Source organism: Xiphias gladius, chromosome 15 (assembly GCF_016859285.1).
Source record: "Xiphias gladius isolate SHS-SW01 ecotype Sanya breed wild chromosome 15, ASM1685928v1, whole genome shotgun sequence".
Classification (NCBI taxonomy): domain Eukaryota; kingdom Metazoa; phylum Chordata; class Actinopteri; order Istiophoriformes; family Xiphiidae; genus Xiphias; species Xiphias gladius.
In genome coordinates, this window is record NC_053414.1 from 14,518,003 (window position 1) to 14,542,620 (window position 24,618).

At 38.5% G+C, this 24,618-nt stretch overlaps 1 protein-coding gene across 7 annotated transcripts in view; it reads left to right on the forward strand.

Annotated features, from left to right (window-relative positions):
* Positions 1-12,473: 12,473 nt before the first annotated feature.
* The window catches only part of rnf24 (ring finger protein 24), a 37,118-nt gene continuing 24,973 nt past the window's right edge, over positions 12,474-24,618 (forward strand). For 2 of the 7 annotated variants that reach the window (XM_040145332.1, XM_040145333.1), the window contains exon 1: positions 12,660-13,057. Coding sequence is in view for 3 of the 7 variants with exons in the window: in XM_040145331.1 (XP_040001265.1) it covers positions 23,356-23,417 (62 nt within the window). In the remaining 4 variants the exon portion in view is untranslated. Of the gene's footprint in view, positions 12,562-12,659; positions 13,069-13,677; positions 13,847-23,326; positions 23,418-24,618 lie in introns of those variants that run through there. The other 5 variants (XM_040145331.1, XM_040145330.1, XM_040145337.1 and 2 more) reach the window with 5 other exon arrangements.

Genomic DNA, 24,618 nt, shown 5'->3' on the forward strand with positions numbered 1-24,618 from the left:
ACTGTCATTTCCAGATAGCATATTCCCATCGTTTCCCTCAATGTCCATTGCCCCTTACTCTGTTTCCCTCCCTGTTGTGTACACTATCACACCACCAGTTGCGCAACAGGTCTTGGCTAGTGGTCTGAGTTTTCTGTTGTTATAGTGTAACAAGGAGCTCTGTCACAAAGTGTTTTGGCCAAATCCTCCCCTCCTTCCTGAAACTGATGCCCCCACGCTCCCTCCCCCACTCCCTCCACTCTCAAGTCTCTCTCAAACGCACGTTAACCTGTAAGCTGCCTTTCTCACAGAACGGCCCAAAGGACAAAGCAGCTTATCTTAGTAAAGCTGAGTGGTGGTAACAATGTGCATACACAGAGGTGTAAAGCATAAAAGTAAAAATGAAGATAAAGCTCAGAAATGCTACCTGACACTGTGGTTTCAGAGACAATATTTTATTTTTTGTCAACTGCATCATTACTGTACCTTCTTAAAGAATTCAACGAGGCTTACAAGCTGGAGTCTGATGAGTCTGTACTGAACCCACATGATCTCCTCCGTGGTTTCTGTCTTTTTTATCTCAGTTAACTTCTGTCTCAAGAACAGCCCAAAATCTTCATTAAAAATTGGCTGTACATTTCATACATATAAATCAACTCCTCTGAATTTAAAAGAAGAACAGTTTTTGAAAAGAATTTAATAATCTATAATTGAAAATCATCTGGGCTCTCTTTTGCTTTTACATACAGATAAATGTCTAAATTTGAACCTTTCTTCATAGCTCTGTCATTTCCAAGAAAATGGGCTCTGCTCCCAAAGAGCTTGAAAAGCCATAAATCTCTACCACTACTTAAAAACTATGCTCTCTATGGTTATAGACTGAAATGGTCATGCAGTTGCTATTTGAGTGTGAGCAACGTGTTAAAAGTGGATGGCTCGTAGTGTGATACCCACACACTACGGTGTGTAGCATGTGGTGTACCTAAATCCTCTTTTGAAGATCTTGTTAAGGTCAAAGAATATTTACCTACAGACTAATGAGGAAGTACAGAAAGTTGCTAATGCTTTTAACTTATTACGCTTTCATTCAATATAAAAATTAAAAAAAATGAATGTTGTTACATTTACGGGACAGATATGTAAGGAATAAGGATTGGCTAATTATTTTGTATGTTATTGATGAAAAACAGAACTGTAAAAAATATATAGATGTGTTGATGACAAAATTGTGAAGTAACCAGGGGTCAGTAAACTGTACAGTAAACTATACATTTTTGTCAATGACCATTGTTTAATTCTGCATAATTCCACAATTTATCCCAATTTGATTTTCTTTGGGCCAGAGATATCAAAACAAATCACTTTGGGCCAAAAGTTATTAATTTTATCAGTTCATTGTTAATTTTTTCCTTTATCTTGTTGTAATTATAAGTACTTTTCCTTTTTTTAGTTTGTCTTTATGCTGATTTTTAAGGTGGTTCCACTGTTAACACTGATAACTTTTTGATCACTTTCAGTTTTACGCTTCTTTTTTATGCAATTCTCACTTTTTTGGTGTATATTTTTGTGCAGATGCTTGTTTTACTCAGCATATTCAATTCCCTGGTCCATTTTCACTTCTCCATCTAAATCAGCTGAACAACAGGCTACAATGCTCCTTGTGCAGTTTGTTTTAAGCTATTGCTGTCTGGTTTTATGGAGGAAACAAATTTGCAAACAGGGCAGAAAAGACTGGTAACGAAAGAAGGAACATTTCAAGTCTCAGCCTTTTGGTTTTTAACCCAATTAACAAACTGCTATTTTTAGCTTGAAACTAGGAGCGTCATGTTTCCAACTTTGGTCTTCTCCATATGCACTCACCATATTTCAATCATTGTTGTGGAAATTATTGAAACTGTCTTCTTTAAGATATTAAAATGTATACCAAGAAAAACAGAGTAGAAAAGTTGCACAAAAAGTTGCTTATTCTGTCACATCATGTGCACATGCAGAGAGCAGAGATGATCACTCTGTCTTCCATTTAAAATTTCTTTCTGTAGATAAATCTTATTTTTTTATATACACATATTAACTTGTGAGTAAATCCACCACAACATATATAACTCTTATGGTAAAGCCTAAAGTGTGAATTCTGCAAATCCACTTCCAAAAAATGGTGTTTAATATGATTCAATCAAATAAAGAGTTTGGGAGCAGCTACTACAGGCTGAAGATTTTTTTTTTCTTCCACAGGAACAAAAAAAAAAAAAACAGCTAGCCTTGCTCTGTCCAAAGGTAACAAAAACCTATCAACATCTCTAAAGCTCATTAACATTTTTATATTATGTGTGTCTAATTCATTTCTTGGACTATTTCTTTGCCACATGCATTGACTTCCTGGCAATGACAAGCCTCCAGATAGGAGTCTTTAACAGCTTCTTCAATTTATATTTCTGCAAGCATGTAGATGATATTCAGATTCTAGCCATCAGAAACTTGAGGAAATTAAACTTTGGCTTCTCCTTGAAAAACCTGGATTTGACTGCATTTTCTTGAATCTCTGATGTTTGAAATGATTTAAGTCTGCCTGGGGAGAACTTGGCTACAACCTGGATTTCCTCAACTGAGTCAGGAAAGTATGATGAGTTAGGACTACAAATAGAGGCAGCAAAGTAAAAAGGGGCAGTAAGATGGATGTTGAGCTTGCAGGAGGTAGGAAGCAGACAAGGATAGACATGAAGCGGGAGGGCCGTGATAATAAATATCACTTCCTGCCTTGTCTTTGGCCTGATGAACAAAAAAAAAAAAAAAAAAAAATGTGGTATGATAATTACATTAGTGTGCAGGCCTTTTGCTGTGGCTCATCCGGTGGCCCTACAGGTACAGGATAACCTTCTGACCTGACCTGTGCTCATGTGGAGGTTATTTTAGAAGTCCAGGAAAGAGATGAATGATCAACACCCTGATGCAGTCACTCTATTACCTGCAGCCATGAATGCTTTTTTCAATCACCAGTTAAGACATCATCTCTGGTCTTTTAGTCTTACAACTTACTTAAACAACAAAAGGTTTGGAGCCTTGTTACATATCAGCAGATGGTAAAATGTACAAATGATTATAGTTAAAGCAACATTAATTGATTATTATGGCCTCTTGTGGTATTATAATGACTGAAACCACCAGACAAAGGACTCACAAGCATGACTCAAAAGACAAAAAGCTAGATCCAAAAATCAGACAACAGACACTGTACAAGGGAAAAAGGCTGGAACGCCGGTCGTATGGAAAAAAAAAAAAAAAGATGAACTGGCACAAAGGGAACGGAGCACAAAGACTAAATACACTAGGAGAGGGAAGACAATGAGACACAGGTGCAACACATTAGGATGAGACAGACAATCACACTGGCAGGAAACACACAAGGGCAGGAAGTAGAATCTGCAGCGAGAGGGACGGTAAGTGAAACCAAAATAAAACAGGATATACAATTAACAATGGAATAAATGAAAACATGACCTAAGAGGCAGGACGGGACATGATGGGCAGAGGGACAAGCTGTAAACACAGCACTGACCTTATAACGCTGAAATGGTGGACATGCTGACTGGCATTCATTTGGAGTTGCGTTACTGGACTCCTGATCAGAGTAAGTCCAATATTCACTCTCCTTTTGGTGTTGCTTTTGTCCCTAACAACTCCTGAGCAAAATACAATGTGGCTCTAAGAGACTAATGCCCCACTGTGTTCACCAGCTCGTCGCTACCTCTGTCTGTGTGCCAACTTTTCACAGTGGCAAAAGAAATACAGTGTCTCGATTTAAGAGTTGTTATTTCTGTAAGTCGACTTACGAGCTTTAGAACAAATTGTACAACTGCGTCAATTTCATCCATGCTTGTTGGCTTGTTTCTGTCTTCTGGCCATGTAGCTATGAAGGAAACTGACATCCACATTGTTAATCCTGCCTACGAAGCTCTGACTGGAACAAGTGGGTTTATCGCAGCTTTCTCACTGAAAACAGCGGCTTGCTGCTGCTGGAAACAAGCTTGATTAGAGCTGTGAAATGGAACCAAAACAGTAAAGTTGCGGGCAGTAAAACCATAACTCTGATTGCTGAGGGGAGCTGCTGAATTGGTCTGTTGGTGCCCAACGTTAATACTGATTGGTGCAGATTTAAGTCTGAGGTGTTTAATAAATTATCTTATGAAAAACATTATGAATTTTAATACACTCTCAAATGGTAAGCAATACCATGACACGAAGCCAAGAAAACAGCCGTGCTGCTTCCACAGTAAATTTTCTGTGTGAGCCAAGCGAGCACACTCTCGTTTCCATCTCGCCTGTGTTTGTCACCGGATACGCTGCCTCGTCATAGGCCACTCTGCTAATGTGTGTCCCAGCGGGAGAGCTGGGGGAGTTATGTGACCGTCGACCTCTCCTGTTACAAAACATACACTGCAGCCCGACAACCTCGCTGATTCTAAATGTCACACAGACTGCAGGGGGATGCTGACTCTCACATACATGAAAGGTATTCTAATTTTCAGTCTGAGCTGGCAGGCTTGTAAACACTGAACAAAGTCTTATCTGTGGCTGGTGTGTAACTGAGGCAGGGTTGGATTCGCAGTGAAAAGAATGTTGACCCCTATCAGCCTTTATGTTAAAGTTAGCTGATAACATCAACAAAGTCTCTAGGTTAAGTTAAGTTATAAGGAATAGTGACTGGTGTTGTATCTCTAAAAGCTAATATTAAATTGGAAAATACAACCAAAGCAGTTTAACACATTATAAGATTGTATTGTGTGTAGCATTAGGCCAAAAAGCTCGACTAACTCACTGTCATGACCAATGTCCCAGTCCTGTTCATTTTGGCTATTCTGGCCCTGTCTCCTGCCATTTTTCTATCCAACCGCCAGATGTCCCTTGTCCCAGCCACCTGACTCCTTACACCCACCTGTGCACCTGTTCTTCCTTCCTAATCACCAGACCTGCTCCCATTTTCTCGCCGCAGCAGCTCCTCCGCATATAAGCTACTTCACTCCCTGTGTTCCCCGTCGGATCGTCTCTTCTGTTCCTCTGTTTGTTCCCCAGTTCTTTCCTTTAGTGCATGCATCCTGCTTGGAGCTGCTGTTGTCTTTTCCTGCCTTTTTGCCTGCCTGTCGACGCATCCGCCTGTAAGCCTGTTTATTTTCATAATTAATGTATCCTCACCGCTCCTACCTGCCCTCATGTGTGTCTGAATCTGGGTCCAGAAATCCCTGAACTGTGACACTGTTCTGATTCTACCATGGTTGTTCACCACCCTCTCGTCATCCAGTAGCATGATAACCGATCGGCTGATGCAAACACAACATCAATCCTCTGCCCGAACTAAAGCAATGCTCTGTTATTACCACACAGGCAGCTCAGTGATACACAATTATATGGTAAGAAAATGCCCCTTGATTCTTCGTGATATCTCTTGACTGTAGATGAAAATGTAACCTAAAAAGGGAAAAAATGCCTTCGAGGAAGCAGAAATCAGGCCTACACCTTATGCACTTGCTGCTTACCCTATAGCATGAACCCATAGTTTTTGTGTCGAGTAACCATAAAGTTGCTGATGGCAAAGATGCCAAGAATCAGAACATTTCAGAGTTCACATTTCTAGGAAATGACTATGGATAACTGCAAGACACTGTATCACCATAAATTACAATATGATTATTTCTCCTGCACTTATTTACCATGGCACATATACTACAAGAACACAAACATCTGTTTCTAATCTGTATTTGCTCTACATTTCGTACATATGTCCAAGATTTGAAAGGTCCTGTAGTCGATACTCTTCACAAAGAAAAGTCATCACTTCAAGTTACTGTATACAGTGATTTTTGTTTACGTGACTATGAAAGTGGATTTGAACTACCCATCCAAAGTGGAGTGGAAGCCACCACACGTTCAGCACACACTGTTTGATTCTCTGTAAGCCTGCTGTGTAGTATTAAAACATGCAGCAGGTTTTCTTCTGACATGTCACGGGCAAGGCAAGTTTATTGTTATTACCTCTGCCAATGAGGTTATGTGATCACTTTTGTCTGTTTGTTGGCTGGTTGGTTGGTTTGTCAGCAGTATTACACAGAAAAGACTGAACTAATATGCGGAGTGATGGGGCACGGGCCAGGGAAGAACCATCACAATTTCGGGCAAACCCAGATCATGTACTATGAATTTAGGTTTGGTTTTTTTTTTTCCCCTCTGAAGTCTGTTGTGTGTTGTTTGACATTGGCCTTGGTGGAGGTCTGCACTCTAGTAAGCACATTTTGTAGTTGCAATTTTGGACAAGTGCATTTCACGGTGAATATAAGACAATTAGCCTAAATATAAAATCCAAAAACAATAAAATAAATACCATAATCTGTAGCCAAAGCAATAACAGTTAGACTTCTGTTTCTTTAGAGATGGAGCCAGTGCAATGGTTTGAGACCTGATATAATGATCTCTGCTTTCTTAGTCCCAGTAATAACTCTAGCAGCAGACTGAGCTGGAACTGTCTGAATGCTATTTTGAAGAGTCTTGGACACTAGTCCAGTATCTGTAACATAACCATGACATCTGACATCGATAGAGTAAATGCAGTGGAGTGGGTTCTCATTTTCAGGAGACTTCACAGTAGCCTAAAGAAAAGCACAACTCTGGCAGCTACAGATTATCTTAGCCCACTACGTATGATCCACATTTATCAACATCTACAGCCTAATTTCATCAAATAGAAGATTCCGCATATTAAACAGTGAAACAAAACATAAGGAGCTGATTTATCAAGGACACGGATATAAGACATCTCTTATTGATCATAGCTCTGTTCCTTTAAAACAAATAGACTTTATATGTTAGAAAATGCTATATTTGGATAATTTTTCAGGACGTTCATAAATGAACCTCATCTTTTCAGAGTCTTCAGGTCAGGTTGCTGGTTTTAGTGTGTTTTTTCTTTTCAATTGAGAAATTGTATAAGATAACAAAATATAACTTCTATATAAATCTTTTTTGCAAAGCTTTTTTTTTTTTTTTTATTCTCTATCTCTCTGACCCTGACATATGGTAGGAAATATGTCACTTAAACACATAGAAATCCTCAACACACACTTTATATCTCCTACTTTTTGGGAGCTAGAAATACTTAATTAGGCCTCGTGCAGGTCTGAAGCCTCATCTGTTTCACATCTGTTGACTATAATGTGAGTGTGTTTTTACACCGCACCTTTTCATTGTCCTGCATTGACCAGCTGGAATTTAAAGCAAAATGATCTAAACATCAGTTGCATTGTGATCACCACTAGAGGGTAGCAAATACTCATTAGTTCAATAGCATGTCTTTTTTTTTCTTTTCTTTTTTTTTTTCTGTTTCTGTCTGGTTTAAGGTGATGTATGATATATAATAGATGTATGGTGTATAATGTGGTGTATTGATTTGTATTACAGTAACTGCACTATGCCTGTTTGTGTAACAGTGCTGTTGCAGTGCTCCTGACGAATACACTGAACTCAGTCCTGCTTCTGACAGTGACTGTAGTTTTATACTAGTCAGGAGTTATCCTCTGTATACGGGCTGTCAATTTTACTAACAGTACTAACTGGACAAGACATAGTAAACCACTATCCAGAATATTTGCTTTCAGCATCATCTAAAACCTAAATTGATTCACTATTCCTCAATCTTCTTTGTTTTACATATTTAACCTGTTCCACCTCTAATAATCTTTTACTATGTACATACATTAGTTTGTGTTAATTGAAATTCTGGCAGAATTGTGGGGAACAGTGTTTTATCTAAATTTCTGAATATCCTAGCAGTCTAGCTGATCTCACATTTGCCTCTCTGATATTAAATCCTAGACGTCCCAAAAATTCCCTAAATTTAACGATGTTAGTCTGAGTTCATTCTGTTCTGTCCCCCTAATTCCATCAGCTCTGTTGGTGCTAACCTTGGCAGTCGCTCAAATGATAACAGGCAGACTGCTAGTAATTTAGGGGTTTTATTTGATAATAACCTCTGTTTCAATGATCAAGTCAAAAATGTTGGAAAGTCTTTTTCTTTTTTTTTTTTTTTTTTCCAGCTCAAGATAATTTCTAAAATTAGGTCATTTTTATCAAACTGATGATTAACAGATGTTCATGCTTTTATTTCTTCTCGACTTGCACTGCACTTTACTCGACAAAGACATGATCATATCACCCATGTGCTTGCCTCCATACATTGGCTTCCTGTTAGATTTCAATTTTATTGCTCACTTTTAAGGCCTTAAATGGCCTAGGACCTAAGTACCTCTCTGGTTCATTGACCTGGTATGTGCCCTCTCCATCTGAGATCCGCGGTCGGAGCCCTGCTGGACAAAGGGTGACTAGGCCCCTTCACTATGGTACTATCTGCCTCCTGGACTCAGACACCAAGAAGTTTAGCTTCTTCTAAATCTCTTCTCTAAACTTTTCTCTTTGTGGAAGCCTCTGGAAATGTTTGACACAGGTTTTTATTAATGCTGTTTTTTTGTTTTTTGTTTTTTTTTTTCTTTAGTTGTTGTTTCTTGTATTTACTTGATCTTATTCATTTTTATTCTTTTTACTTCTTCTGCACTCATGCTTCTTCTTTGCCCTTGTTTGGATTTATTTCTTTTTGAAAAGATCCCTGTAACATTAAGAGAAGTGCTATATAGATAAAGATTATTATTGTTGTTGTTGTTATGATGATACTTTACAGCCAGTCTAACAGGTTTGGCAGCATTAATGGAGTCATAGCCTTCTCTCCTCTGGACCGAAGCAAGTGATAGCACATATTTTTGACTAGCTAACATTATTCTTCAAAGAATTGTGAAAAACAAAACTTTTCACATGGAGCTACACACAGTAAGTTTTGATACCAGTGAGGGGAAAACTTTTGTAAACTATTTTTTGCTGTTCAGATTAGGCAGTTGTCCTTTTAGCAGAGTGAGATAATAGAAAATATTGGTGTAGAACATACACTGTCATCAGTTTTGCTTCTTTTGACTTTTTTTTTTTTTTTGCCATGAACTAATTTACAGACTTTTTGAGAATTAACAGGTCTAACTTTGGGCCTTGTTAAAGAACAAATCCTGCTTGCAAATTTTGTGCCATCTTATGTTTTGTGGGTGCTGACAGAACAACAGCCTATTCTAGACTGTATGAGCAAGACGCAATGGTAAATAACACAAGAAAGTAGTGTATGTGCAAAAGCGGACATAATGACCATCAACAGACTCGAGGAAGTGTAACATGGGGGATAATAAACCTCCTTTCTCCAATTCTCCTGAAATAATCCCTCCATTCAGTCAGTACCAAGCAGAAGCCTCCTCCCGCTGCCCCGTGGAAGGGAAGGAGGACCAGTGCCAGTCTTGTACCTAGTTTGCAATCCTTCAATGGGTCTTTGTGGATGCTGCCATCCTTCCCCCCCGGCCAACCCCCGGCAGCCCATTCAGGAGTGTCACATGGCACTCCCACTCTGCGTCCATCTCACAATGCAGCCCTGTCATTTGCACCTCATTGACATGCGCTCATAGTGATGTGCATTGGGGAATGGTCGTGCTCTTCCACTAGTTTCAAAGGGTATGAAGTGTCGGGCTGGGTGGCCAAAGCGTGGCTTCCTGGATACGGTATTCATATTTCTCAGGAGGAAGTACTGGTGTGTGTGTGTGTATGTATGTATGTATGTATGTAGATGGCATTGGGTTTGGCAAATGTGTCGCATCCAACCTCCCACAGGTACCGTGAGAAAATGTCTGATATTATAAATGTTGAACATGAATAGTCTTAACACCATATGATATAAAGGTGACTGAATGCCTGTTACCATGGAAAATTGTCATATTTAAATGTTAGTGCTATGCTTCTAGTAACGTGTGGAAACCCTTGCCTTTCACGTGAGCAATACAGTAAGGGTGTGACAGACAAGTGGATATTATCAGGAATGAAGAATAGAAATCCTAGCCCGCTTCCAGACTTCCACATCACCACCGATATCTAATTCAGTCATTATCAGGCTAAAGAAATTCATAATGGTAATTAGATATTTGAGAATCCCCATTAATGGCCACTCCAGATAACATGGGTTCCTTCTACATAACTTGGAATATAATTCAGAGCTATTATAAGTCTCTCACATTTAAAGTTTTTAAGAATTATTGATTAAAATGTGTGGACTTCCTGTTAAACCTACCAGAGCATAATTGCACTGGAATGACATCTAGATAGTGATGTGTGAGTCCAGCCAGCGTGATGCTCGCTTCCTCTTCCTGTCCATCCTGTCCATCAGTGATAATCTTGTGAAATATATGAAAAATAATAGTCTGCACATGTATGAGTCTGCATGGATAGTCTTCCAAAGCTGACATACACTTTTATGTTTACAAACTCAATCTCATTTTGTGCTAAAAAAAAAAAAAATCTTATGTTGTAGCAAATTTAGTCATTTTCATACCAAAGACAACAAAAAGGGGCTAGTTGTTGCCTGATATAGGCCTCTTTGCACTGAAGCACACCTCAGAGATGGGAGTATTGAGAGCTGATTGTGGTTTTGTAGTTGAGCTCAATGTCAGAAATGTTCTCAATACGGTGGATCTGCTCTGGAAAACGTATTATTACAATTTATTTAACAATTAACTTGTTGTGAAATACATTGGAAACCTTTTCTAAATATGCATATGAAATAGCCTGCATGACACTGTCATCTACAAGAGAGAATAAATGAACAAAGTAGAGAGATGTAGTACAATAATACTGAAATACTGTTGCAAGTGTACACATCTGCAGTTTACACACTTTGTACTAAGATATTTTACATTGAGACAAGATCTTTTTTCTTTTTATTTTTTATTTTTTTAAACCGGTTCCAAGAGTTACTGTATATTCCTCATTTGGGAAAATGGTGTTGTACTGTCTCTGTGAATGTCCAACTTTCAGCTGTCTTCCTAGGTCCCTTAGTGGCAAAGGAAATCCCAAATTGGAGACTTAATTGCCTACTAAATATTTTCAGGAATTCCATTCAGATTATTTTTAAGCTTTGGCATATATAGTTTTATTTTTGTAGAACTTTTTTTTTTCCATTCCCAGGAATAAACGTCACATATGACATATTTCAGAGCAAAACGACACTGCCTTTATTGTTCAACAATGGACAAAATCACTTTGAAAAACACCCCCAAAAATAGCTGCGACGTCATAACATATTTAATGAAGCAATTCTGAGATATTACTGCTATGTATGACTCAGTTTCTCAGCCCTTACTGACGGAGACAAGAATCATCATCATCACCATTGTCATCGTCATTGTGAAAGACCAACAGCCTTCAGTGCACTACAGCAGGCAGACATGAATACACCCTGCTTGCTGCTATTTCAACCACTACCCTTAAAAATAAAGGTTCAATTTAGAACCAACGGTGGTTCCTGATGGTTAAGAAATTTACCTTTATCCTCTCTGTGTTTGGTGTTTGAAATAACGTATAGTATTGAGTGTTTTAAACTCACGTTTCTTAACAGTAATGCCATTTTCCTTATCATCACAACCCTCTCACTTCCTTAAAAGGCACCCATTAAATGACTTACACATTGTAACTTACGGATTAATTAATGATAAATTATCATTTGCTTTCAGATGCTTTCAGATATGAATCAGTTGTAAACCATTAATAAGAACTGCTTTGGATTGCTAAGGTGTGAAAACCTCTTTGGCTGGTCATATCTATTTGATAATAATGGAGTTAGAAATGTCGTCTTGCCGTTATTCATACTCATCAGTTTCTCATTTCTCTAATAAGATGTCAACTTTGCAGTTTAGTGAGGACAGAGGGTAAATGGTGTCTCGCTTTCAAGGAAGCTGACATACATCAAAGGTAAGGTAAATTGTCAAACTGTACATTGTCCACTAGCTAAGTGGACAGATTTCACAGATGAGACAGAGATGTAAGTTAAAAGGGCAATTACAATAACATGAAAGAAGATGGAGAAAATGGTATCATACTGAAAAAACATATTATTACCATACCTTAACTATACAACTAACTACATAACCTATAGCACTTTGATATATATATATTTATATTCATATCTATTGGTATTTCCTTTCATTTTTATTAAATTTCTGTGTCTCTATACATTTTTTTTGTAAATTGTACAAATGATAACTTTATTGTAGAATTGTATTATTGTTATTTTGCACTGTGAGCAATGCATTGGTACTTTGTTGCGGCTACTTGATTGAGTCTGTTTTGTGCTTTTATTTGGTTCCCTGCAGGTTTATCCCATGGCATCACAGTTAGAGAACCAGCATTGGTTCTAACCAGAACCATTATTTTTAAGGATCACTTGCGATCAGCTACGTGACCATGTGCAGCAGCCCCCCCACCCTCTCTCTCTCTCCCTCGCCCTCTCTCTCTCTTGCTCTCTCTCTCTCTCTCGCCCTCCCTCTCTCTCTCTCGCCCTCCCTCTCTCTCTCTCTCTCTCTCTCTCTCTCTCTCAGGCTAGCATCACTCCCATCGTACAAGCCGCCGCCAAAAGCTCCCGCGGCATTACCCGCCTCGGCCTATGTACGCTGAGCCGACTGGAAGGAGGTGGGACCTAGCTACTGATGGTCTTGGGCTTGCAGGGGTTTACGTGCGAACCGTGCAGATTGCCAATCACGATTCCCATTGCCAACGACGGGTTTTTTTTTTTTTTTTCCTCTTCTCTGGGGAAAAAAAAACCGACAAGAAAGCCCTTCTTGGGATCCCACTGCCTTCCTGCCAACGGCACACGATCATCCACCACCGTCACCTACGTTTTTCATTTATCGTCGGTTTCTGCCTCTGTTTCCCACCCAGACCCATCGAGATTCCTCTCAGCCGTAACCGCCACCATCGTCAGCATTACAGCCGGGGACTGTGTGATGAGGTCGCCCTGCAGCCGGGTTTCGGGTACATTAAGATAAGGCGGTTTTTGTGTTCGGGACGGTCCTCGCTTTCAGTTCGGTTTGACTTCTCGCTTTCCAAAGCCCTGTGAGCACCCCGAGTGTGTGAAGAAATACACTACAGGAGAACGCAGCTACTACTGGGGCTGAGGGAATCGCTGGTGAGTGGATGGTCCGTCTCTCCTTTGGAACCGTTCGCCTCTAACTGTTAACTGATACGTTGAATGTGCCGAACTTGGCACCATACATTGATGCTGTCATATTTCGAGTTTGAGACCAGTCAAATGCATGATTTATAAACTAGTTGAGCCTGTGAGTGATTGTATGTTGTCAAAAGGACGTTTTCAGAGGAATGTGTGAATGTTTCTGTGCTGACTTTAGGCTATTTAACGTTGCATGCCCCCCCCCCCCAATAATTTGGCCCGAAGACGGCTCAGAGATAACGTTAAGTAACGCTATGTCACTCGTAGCTAAGGTTAGCCGTTAACACTGCTAGCTACCGAGCCTACGCCCAGTTGTCTCCCGTCCTGAATTCATCCACAATTACCACACCAAGAATTGGTTAGCCACCACATAAAAGATGCCAGCTTGCCTAGGTGTAGATAACATTGTGTGAAATTATCAAAGTTAGCTCACACAACGCCTATTTACTGCCCAAAGGTCAGCTTGCTCACTGATGTCCTGCCACCGTTAAAATTGCACATTTTCTCGCTCATCAGTCATATCAGTGCTTTTCAGTGACATACACAGAAAGTGCAGCAGCTGTGGTTTAAACCTCAACTCGCCTCACAATTTAGTCAGACAGTGAGGACCCTTGTGAAAACGCATGGCAGGGAAACAGTAGGGCTTTCTCTGCGTTTCCGTCAACACTGACAGCATTGTGTGGGCTGCAACACGCCCGAGCTATATAACACGCTAATCCGTGGCGGGCATAGTTGCCAGCCGGGCAGGTATGAGACTGATTGGGTTGATTGTATACACGCATTCACCTGTTTTTGTGTGTATTCATCACTTTGTTAAGATAAAAATGTTTATGTGGTTGAAAGTGAGCAATAATGATATCTGGGATGCAAGTCGTATTGTAGCTGAACCATGCAGCCCTGACGTTGGCACAAAATCATGGTCATGTTTTGTTGAGTGCTTACTATTGAAGCAGCTGTCAAGTGGAGGCTATGTACAATGTCCTCAATCGTAATAACATTTGTGGACAAAATATATTAAATCACGCTATTTAACAACATATTTTTTAGCCTTCTTCTGCCGTTCAGGTGTACAGATTGTAAAGCTGTCTAAGGCAAATTTATGCTATCTGATTTTTGATTGTGTGGAAAGGAGTTTGTTTACTGGCTGGAGTCCTCCACTGAAGTATGTGGTGGCCAGTGCACTGCACCATACTTTCAGATTTGCTGAATTTTCTGTGCATTGACCTCTGAGAGCGATTCCAATGACGGCTCTTCAAAAATGACTGTACATCTTGTTCACATTGAAGCACAGATTGATTGGGGGTATTATCAAAGAGTTATCTAGCATCAGAGAACATTTGCAGTTAGTAATTAGAGCCCTGCACACATGCATGTGGCAAAAGTTCAAGTTTTTCAAACTGTGTTCTCTGACCTCTGAGAGCGATACCATTCAGGGCTCTGTACACATGACTAGATGTCCAGAGTGGGGAGAAAAGGTGTTTAGTAGTGTTAGTGAAAGTAATCCCTCTGGGATTCATGTAAAAAAATATTTAATTACAGTATTTAACAATTTATATTTGAACCTTCCTCTGTCATTCAAAGGTCTAAGGATAGAGGGTTTGTACAGATTTGTGGTTTTGGGCTGTATAAAAACCTCTGAGAACGATACCATTGAAAACCCCTTTAAACCTGACCTCCTGTCCATCACGGAGGAAAAATTGACTGGTAGTCACAGTGATTTTCCTGAGCTCTATAAGCAAAGCATGCAAGAAAACTTTATTTATGTATTTCTTTTCAAAACAGAAGTTACAATATAAAGTAAGACTATCTTAGAAGCACACAGAGACTATAGATGGAAACTTCACATGGCTGAATGCCACCTTATACTTTTTTTCCCGGCAGCATGAATGATTAATGAATACTCACTTTGGTTTAAATTGTGCAGTGTCTTTGATAGAAATTTATCTGGAAGTTAACAATGAACACAACTAATTGAGCCAAATAAAATAACAGTCTTAGAACTTTGCCTATATTTCTCCCTGTAAAATAAAGCATTACTAAAAGAAAAAAGGAAAAAAATACACAAAAACCCCAGCAAAAACCTGACAATGAATCACCCTAGGGCTGGGTCATACTAGAAAAGAAGTGGTTTGTACGATATGTTGTCTGACCAAGTCGTAAATAAAATGTGTTTATACCTGATCCAAATGAGTGTAAAGCTGGCCAAAAACTGGCCACGTTTGATAATAGCGCACATTTTCAGACAGTTTGTCCTTGAAGACATTCACAGTGTTGCACTCAGTAGTACATGAAAAATGCCACAAGTAGTTGTATAACAAATAAAAAAAGAGCCAGAGAGAGAAGTTCAAACCCAGCGTATATTCTCACCTGCGCACAGCTGGGCTATCACAGCCTGAAGTGGCCAGAATGCTGGAATTGCTGGTTTTGGTAAAGTTACAGAAATGGTTGGACACAACCCTCCAATTTGCTGTCAGAAAGGTGTTGTAGAGGGGTTACTGAAGCTATCTGACCATCCAACAAGTATTTCGGAGGGCATATACTGGCCCTTTCAGTCATTCAAAAACTTGTCAAAAGCAGGCAGCAAACAGTCCAGGGTGTTTCGGTAACAGTAAGGTGTTAGTCTTCCTCTGACCTCACTGTTGTTCTAACAGAGCATTGTAAATGGTTTTTCTGGTGTTTAGAAGGCTTCTGGAAAGGGTCTTTAGATACTCTGAGATACTCTTGGGGTCAGCTGTGTTTCTTGACACCCAGTATTACCAAATATAAAAACACACTCCAGTGAATGAAGGGAATACTTATATTTAGATAATCTTGATGGTGAACAGTTTGTGAACACCTACTTATAAAGCCTACTAGTCAATGACAATTTAGGGAATGTAATTTCATACTGCCAATTTGTTAATATCAGTTGTGTAATTTTCCACCAAACAGGAAATGGGCATTACTAAACTCTCATGAAGTGTGAGAACTTACTTGGGCGCACTCTGTTCTCACATTGAGGGCAAAGATTTAATAGTCAAATATAGCATTACATAAAAGACTTTAGTGTCTCCTAGAACATCTAGAGCCAGTCCAACATGTTCCAAATACTCGTTTCTCAGCCTTAAAAATGTAAGCTTGACTGTCATAGCACTTGAGATGTGGGTGATACAAGAGTGTTCCCTCTGACTCCTTCAGTACCTGCAGTGCTCACATATAATAAAAGTAACATTATGCAGAATAAGTAAGTGTGAGAAAGTACCTAAGGGGATTTTGTTCTATTTAACACAAAAGCTGTGGTTACATGCACGTGTTTTTTCATACTGATTTGAAATCATTCTGATTGAAGATTTCAGGTCATCATTCTGATTTAGGTATTTATATGGATCATCGTTATACTGTTTTGGCTTTTAAACCGATTTATAATCGGAATATTAGGCTTAATGTAAACGTACCTGATGGTGCCTTTTAGATGTAGTTATTGGAGGCTCAATGTAACTTGTTGGATTAGTTGTAAAACTATCATAAACTAAAAGACACCTGTAGTGTTATTAATTAATAGACCAGACTGACTTTCAGAGGTTAACCATTGCTGAACATGTAATCAGCTCAACTGAAGGTAAATAAGATGCTGTGGCCCAGGTGGATTTTCATGATGATAAGCCTCCACAAAGAATCACCAGTGAAGTCTTTTGGCAATGGCACCTTTCATTTTATTAGTAACTTAAACTGTAACATGGTTTTACATTAGGTGGCATCCTTCATGCAACTAGAATATGAATAAAAGAACCGGCAAAGACCGTGTTGATTTTAATAGGTTAATGAATCTTGACATATAATTAAAACAAAATATAGCCAACAGATTTTCCTTTTTGTGAAATTATGCGTACTAATTGTTAAGCAGATGTTTGGATTCAGTTGGCATACTTAATGTAAACATATTGAATATAACCAAATCAAACCTATAACGAAATAATAGTAAAGTCTAATTTTTGTTTGCGCACGTGTGTTATTGTGATGTAATGAAGCTGTGTCGGGTTTGGTTATTTTAAGACCCCCATATACTGTATGCAAATCAGCAAATAAATAACTTGCTGTTGACCTAATTGTCGACAGTGGGTCCACCTTACTCGATACATTCCATAGAACATGTCTTGTTTCGGGATGTTCCTAACGACTAATTTCCCTGTCAATTAAATGGCGATTAAAGTTAGACTAGTTGACTAGTCTAAATGTAAGAAAAACAATGAGTGAGATCACAGTGTCTGAGGATAAACAATTTGATATTGTTTACCGACTGTGGCTAACGTTATCAGTGCTATCACAAGCAGCCTTCTTTCCTTGCAGGTTAACGTCCACATGCCTGTGCTGAATGTGGTTACGCATTGTTCCGGTCGAATGGTTATATGCCAGTTTATTCTGACAAGGCCAAAATACAACCTCGTATTCATTTTCTAGATCAAAATTCCAAACCACGCTGGTTTTATGAGATGTCATCTGTCCCACTGTCCAACTTCCTTGTTTACAACATCCGGGCATTAGCCCATGGAGAGGGGTCTGCTGTCTGCCAGGCCTGCAGCCCCGGCTAGTGGTAGTGGCTGCGTAACATCTTAGACACAACATTTCTAGTATTTCTGGTGCTGACTAGCAAAGGTAGCAACGTTTAATCGTTTAGTCGACTAATTGCCCACATCCCTAGTCTTGTTGCTATAACTTTAAATTTGACTTAAAATACGGCTACTTGATTTGACCTACATGATTTGAATTTTACACTGTATAGAGATGTTGCCAGTGGCACAACAGTGCAAGTAGATTGTCTATGAAAAGGTAAAATTACCCTGTATGTTGAATTTGTATTGATACTCCAGCATTGGGAACACAGCAGGTCCATTGCAAAGGCTTGCAGTATTTGTTTTGTCAGGATTTGGGAAACAGTTTTACTTGTGTTAAATGCAGGCAAATACTCATGTACATGTGCAACGAATATTGATCAATACATGGTCCCCTTCCATGTTATCTTGCAGAGCAGTTAGTGTCTAACTTGTGATATTGTGTACTTCTGTTACTCTTAAATTTCATCAACTAATACTCTTAAATTTCATCAACTAACCATTAGGTTGTTGCTCTTGGCCTCAAGCACAAGGCACATGGCAATCTCAAACTCTAATTTCTTAAATAGATTCATTAAAGTATTGCATAATTGAAGCTGAAAATAGGTTCACTGTATTTGCGTACAGTTGGTGTGCATTAGAAAATAGACGATAGAATATTTTAGATTAAGTCCAAGTGTATTTATATGTTTCGTTTTGTCTAGGTTAGATGGTTTGTTTATTCCTATAGGTCAATAACGGATAACCCCTAGAACTGATAGGACTTTTATTCGGTTCAGGTTGTTTTCATGTTTCAGCTTGACCCTCTCACCCTCACATGACTACAGGTTTTATTTTTAGTGACTGTGACCCTGTACTTTGTAGACCAAGGGTCATGTTTCTCTAAAGTAGGTAGCTGTGAAAAAACATTACATTGGATTGGGCTTGTTACAATCTGAATATTAGCTTGTTAACCAATACTGTTGGGAATTTTTTTTTTTTTTTTAATTTTCAAATGAAATAACTCACCACTCTTGATTTAAGTGCGTGTGTGCTTTCGTGCGTGCGTGTGTGTGTGTGTGTGTGTGTGTGGGTACAAGACAAACTTAAACAGAAGTCAACATACAGTCCACAAAAATAGATAGATAGAATAGAAAATTGGGTAGAAAGGAAAGTAAAGGTTTGACATTCTGGTGGGGACAGTTAATCAAGTGACACGGAGAATTGAAAGTAAAAAAAAAACCTTCCAGAAAATGTGGCACTACTTACGGCAGACAAGAGTGCTATGAGACAGCTGTGTGTGTCAGTTCCTCTTGTTTGTGTCAGCTTGTGTTACTGTCAGAGTCCACTGAGGAATGATGGGCTTCAAGGGAGGGAGACAGGTCAAATACAAAAAAAGGTTATAACTTTTTCATTTTGGTTCCATTTAGATGAGTGTAGTTGATGACTGAAGCTCTCCTCTTTTGTAGTCAAATCATAAGGTTGTTCAGAGTTTTGTTACTTCCATATTTGTCTTATTTATGGTTAATTATCTTATATTCTAAATTTGATGCCACCCTATTCATATTTTTAGTTAACTGTCAGCAGTTTATCTTTTCTTATTGATGTTAACACCTCCAAGTCAGACACCGTAGGGGATTAATTACTAGCCACAAAAACACAGTTGGTTGTTGGTGTGAAATGAATCAATCATGAATCAAAGATATAAGATGTTAAGTTGATTAATTCTTTACACAAATCTATGTCTTGTAATAGCCTTGCAAGTGAAGAGTAGCGTTGGTTTCAAAGTTTTTACATAATTATAAATTGAATAATTTTTCTGATATATTATAAAAGAATTATTGATTCCTCAAAAATATTCACTTATTTTATTTCATTGTATTACTGAATAATAAACCATTTTATGAAGTAGCTACAACCTGTGTGGCGTGTCAGTCACTAATCAGCTACAGGTATTAACAGATGTATAAATTGGTCTAAAACTATAAATTGCTTTTGACTATATTTACAGTGTGGGGGTTAGGTCAGGTTTAATCAAGGACTATATTCCATGGCAGCATGACTCTATGTAAATCTCCACGTGGCAACTTGTGCCTCTGATGCTTGCAGTAAAGTCACATTGCATGTTTGGAATGATCAGTCACTGATACCATTAACTGTCAGTAAACAAACAGCACAGCATTGAGCATTTGTTGCACTGGAAAAGGAATGAATGCATTTAATCTGAAAATCATGTTAACAAGTACCATTTATTATATACGAAGGTTTGATGCATGCTTTGAACAGTACATGGAGTGATATTCGACGTAAATTCAGTAATTGAAATTCTATCAGCAGCCGACATCAGGTTGACCTTGTCAGCTCTACTCAAGTCCTGTGCCTCCCACATCTCCATAACTGGAGTTATTGTTACAGCGACCTACTTACTGTAGAACTTGGCCCAGCTTTGGAAAAAACAGGCTTTTTCTAATGCACATTTCAGGGCTTGAAGTGGAAACACTGTTGGCTACTTTCATACAGTAAGTAATGGGGAGCATGATCATCAACATCATGATCTTAATTCCTCCCAGGAAGGAACATAATCCAACACTGTCTCACAATTTAAACAGAGAAAGGACTTTTTCAAAACTCTCAACACCCCTCCCTGAGAACTGTATCCTTGGTCTGCATTTTGTATGCTTTGTCACTGATTGGTTTTTCCTCCTCCTCCTGCTAAAAGAGGATTTAACTAGCCACTCTTGTCATAAACATAATAACTGCCAGCAGTTATATCTAGATGGATTGATCAGATATGTGAGTGGCCATTGCCCCACTACGCCTCCCACTCAAATTGCTGAAAATTTGATGTGTAAGTTCAGTATCATATGAATATGGGCATTTCACCTACCACATCCAGCACATTTTGAAGAGTCTCTTGCACTGCTTCTGAGGCCCTGGTGTTTGTTGCTGCCCTTTGGCATATTAAGTTTCAGATGTGCAAATCTCATGGCCAGCCGTGGCTGCTAGTGGAAATTTCCACTTCTCATTCGGACAGCATCTTGTGAATGTGATGTGGGCTGATCACAAGAAAATCCTGAACAGACCTAATGTTTTGAGGTTGTTTTAAAGAGAATCTGATATTTAAAAAGATAATAAAACTTTTATTTGAAAGAAAATCATTAAAGATACATACAGCACATAATTATTTTGGAGAGGCCATTTTAACAATGGACTAGGGTTAATTAAATTAGCCTATTCAGGTAAAGCATTTGGAAACTTCTTCCTTAGATAAAAACCTAATGGCAGCATTCCTCAGCAGCTGCTTGAAACTTAATTTTTTGCAAATGACAAAATTATTTAGAAGTCATCATTTGTCCATGCAATGTATTTAACAATGGTTCAGCCATTATTGATTATGAATATAGTGTAGAAGCCTTCTTGGGACGATGATGGGTGGAAGGGCGGCATGTTCGTTATGTTGGATTAAGCTTTACAGTCATCAATCTGTACAATGAATTGGTTATATACTGTCTTAACTAGGAGAAAAGAAGGAGTCTTTGGTCAGCTGTTTAAGAATGATCACGAGTTGTCTGTTAACAACATCAAGCTTGCTGCTGTTGTGTAAAACCATCATATGTAAGGCTCAGTATTTGAATGGTTGTGTAATGATTTAGCCTGTCTAAACAAGTAGTGGGAAAATGGCTCAGAAAACTCATGGTTTGGTCCATGTCACATAAAAGGTCAAAAATAAATAAATAAATAAATAAATAAATAAATAAATATATAATATATAATATATAATATATAATTAAACACACACACACACACCTTGGTCAACTGATGATTATTTTCATTATTGATTAATTTGCAAGTTATTTTCTTAATCGATCAATGAGGATATGAATATCAGCACAAAAACTTAAATAGTGCTCATCACTGTTTCCCAAGTGAAATTTCTAAATGTTACATGAAGGCGACTGAACTTGCTTGAAGTCCTTGAAGATGTTTCAACTCTAATCTGAAAGGCTTCTTCACTTTAAATTGACCAGTGATGGAGTATCAGGCCTTTAACCTCTCGTGGGGTCAGTGTACACGTTGAGAGTCTTTGATGTCACATGTGAGTCGTTAGGTTTGTATGAGCCATTGTATGAATCGGTGTTAAGCTGCCTGGGGAGGGATATCAAGACGTCATTGTAAGTGGCTGATAAGTGGTGTCGTAGAACACCTCCTCTGTTTAGTGACGATTATTCCAGTTTGACGTAGATTCTGTCACTCCTCTTTCAAACCATTGGTCTTCTCTGGCCAAAATGTGTACATTATTTTCCTCAAATTAGTGTCCCTCGTTCTCCAGACTTAGGTGGACTGCTGAGTCCTGACCTGAGGCGTTAGCTCTCTTTTGTTGTGCCATGCGCTTGTGAAGCAGTTGTTTTGTTTTCCCCAATGTACAGGTCTGTGCATTCTTCACTACATTGAACTGCATACACTACATTGCTCTGCTTATGTCTGGGTGATTTGTGCTCAGGGTGGACAAGCTTCTGCCTCAGGGCGTTACTGGGCTTGACGTGCACAGGGATGCTATGTTCGTTGAAAGTCCTCCCGAGTTTTTCAGATACTCCCGAAACGTAAAGTATGACAGTGTTCATTTCGATGACGTTAGAGCCCAAGGTGATGATATGAAAGGTCTTTTTTAATCGGAATAGTCCAACAGTCCAGAACCCAAAGATATTCAATTTACTATAATGTTGGACAACAAATAGCAGCAGATTCCAACATTTCAGAGGCCGAAACCATCAAGTTTTTAGCCTTTTTGCTTGACAATTGACTAACGATTAAACGGTTATTTGCCAAATAATTTTTCTTTCGTTAGACTAATTGATGGATAAACTATTTGTTGCAACTTTAAAACTACCAAGATATGGTTGGCCTTAATCTAATCTCTTAATTTTAATTAATAGGCCTTACAAACATATTGTGTTTTCTATGCTCTATATTTATCTAAATATTTTGATATCAAGCTGGTATCATATATCAATCTGAACTGGCCATGTGAAAGTATTTTTCAATTGTTTTATTTCTGCATACTTGTTTGACATGCCATGGGTCAATTTGAAACCATTCTGTTACACAAATAAGTGATGACTCACTGGAACAAAGTCTTTGAAGGTTGTAGTCCTAGTTAATAAAAACTCAAACATACAAACGGTGCAACCAATACCAGTCAACTGAGGGTAAATGTAAAATTGAGGTGATACCTCTGTTTCACTTACTTAGGGAGTGATGCTATCTACAGAGGAAGCTAAGAGTTCCAACACATAGGGCACAGCAGCTCATAAAATGGTTTTATTCAGTGGGGGTTTCATTGAAAATGAAAAGCATACTATCACCAGAAATTTCCCTTGACCTAAACAGATTCTAGCTTGTATGTGAGACTGTTTCTTAATCTCAAGTAGGGTTATGGCCCATATTAATGTCAGTGAAGCCAAAATACAAAGGGCTAGAACGTACAAATATTAGAGAAGGGATTTTTATGTATATTGTGTGCACTGTTGCACTGACTGAATTTTTTTTTTCTTACAGATTAGTGAATAATTTTGTAAATATTTATTTGGAGGCTTCTTGGTGATGCCTAAAAGCTGTTTGTGTGTATTTGTGTATATATGGCTATCTTTCTTGTCCATAGTAACATTCCCTTGACGTCCTATAGTCGTGATGACCAGTGGAATGGCTTCATTTTCTGCATTGTTCCCCAGTGATGCATACAATTTCATAAGGTACTTCCCCTTAACCTAAAAATACCACTGTTCTGGTATGGAATGACTGTAATATGAAAACCCATGTGATAATTAACAGGTCTTGAAAAATGGCATCAAGTTACAGTGTGTATACTTTAAAATAACAAATTATGTTCACCAAACCCAACAGTTTAAAAGCCCTGTGTGTTGTTTTTTTTTTCTTTCTAATTTAATTTTTAATAGAAAATTGATCTAGTGTATGTGTCATTCCATTTTCAGTTTCTCAGTTTGTCTGTTTTGATACTGCCACTAGGAATGGAGTCAGACATTTCTGAACCCTACACATAGACCCGGGAATATTGTAACTCAAAATGAGTTTCAAATAACGTTCTTATATTATGTCTCTCGTAGTTCTGATCAGTGGGCACACCATCTTTTGCACATTTTTATTTTCTGTTTTTACAATTCGGGTGAACTGACAAAAAAAAGGTTAAGGTTTTAAAGGCTAAAACGTTAACTTTTTAGGTTTCTCGTGGGTTGTTAGTATTCCCCTTTAAGTATTCTTTTCTCTTTTCACCTTTCCTTGTGTTTCATTTCACAGTAGTTGGAAAATACAATTTTTTTCTGTTCCATCATACCACAGGAAACAGCGCACAATAAATGTGAAGAGTGATTTGCTCACTTACTCATTTCCCATTAATGTGACGTGCTGTGCATGGTCTTGTTTCTGGTTATGTAATTGGGTGAGGCTATGTGAGTCTGAGTGAGAGAGGCAGATGGTTGCAAAAAACAGTGGGATGAGGAGAACAGATGCCTGTTACATCTGCCCTTTCCAACCAGAAGACACTGTTGCCAAGCCATCATATTCGCTTTGAGTGCTGGATTATCCTCTGTGTGAGATGCGTTGACAATCACTTTCACGTCTTAAACTGCTATACATTTTTAATCCGTGGCATTTGCATTTTTAAAAATCTGACTGATATTTGTTAAACTTAATGGACAAAACAGATGGTTGACAAATTAAAGTAAAACCCAGCATCAGATGCCTTAATAAATTGTTGGGGCATTGCTGGCCAGAGGAGCTTCAGTGGGCTTGGCCTCTTGACTCAATTAGAATGATAAACTCTACTTGAAGGACTAACACCATTCTTTCAAGAGGTATTCCTTCATTTCTTGTTTTACAGATTGACTATTATCAGTCCAAAATTCCCACTCTTTTAAATTGGGTTGAAATCTGTTG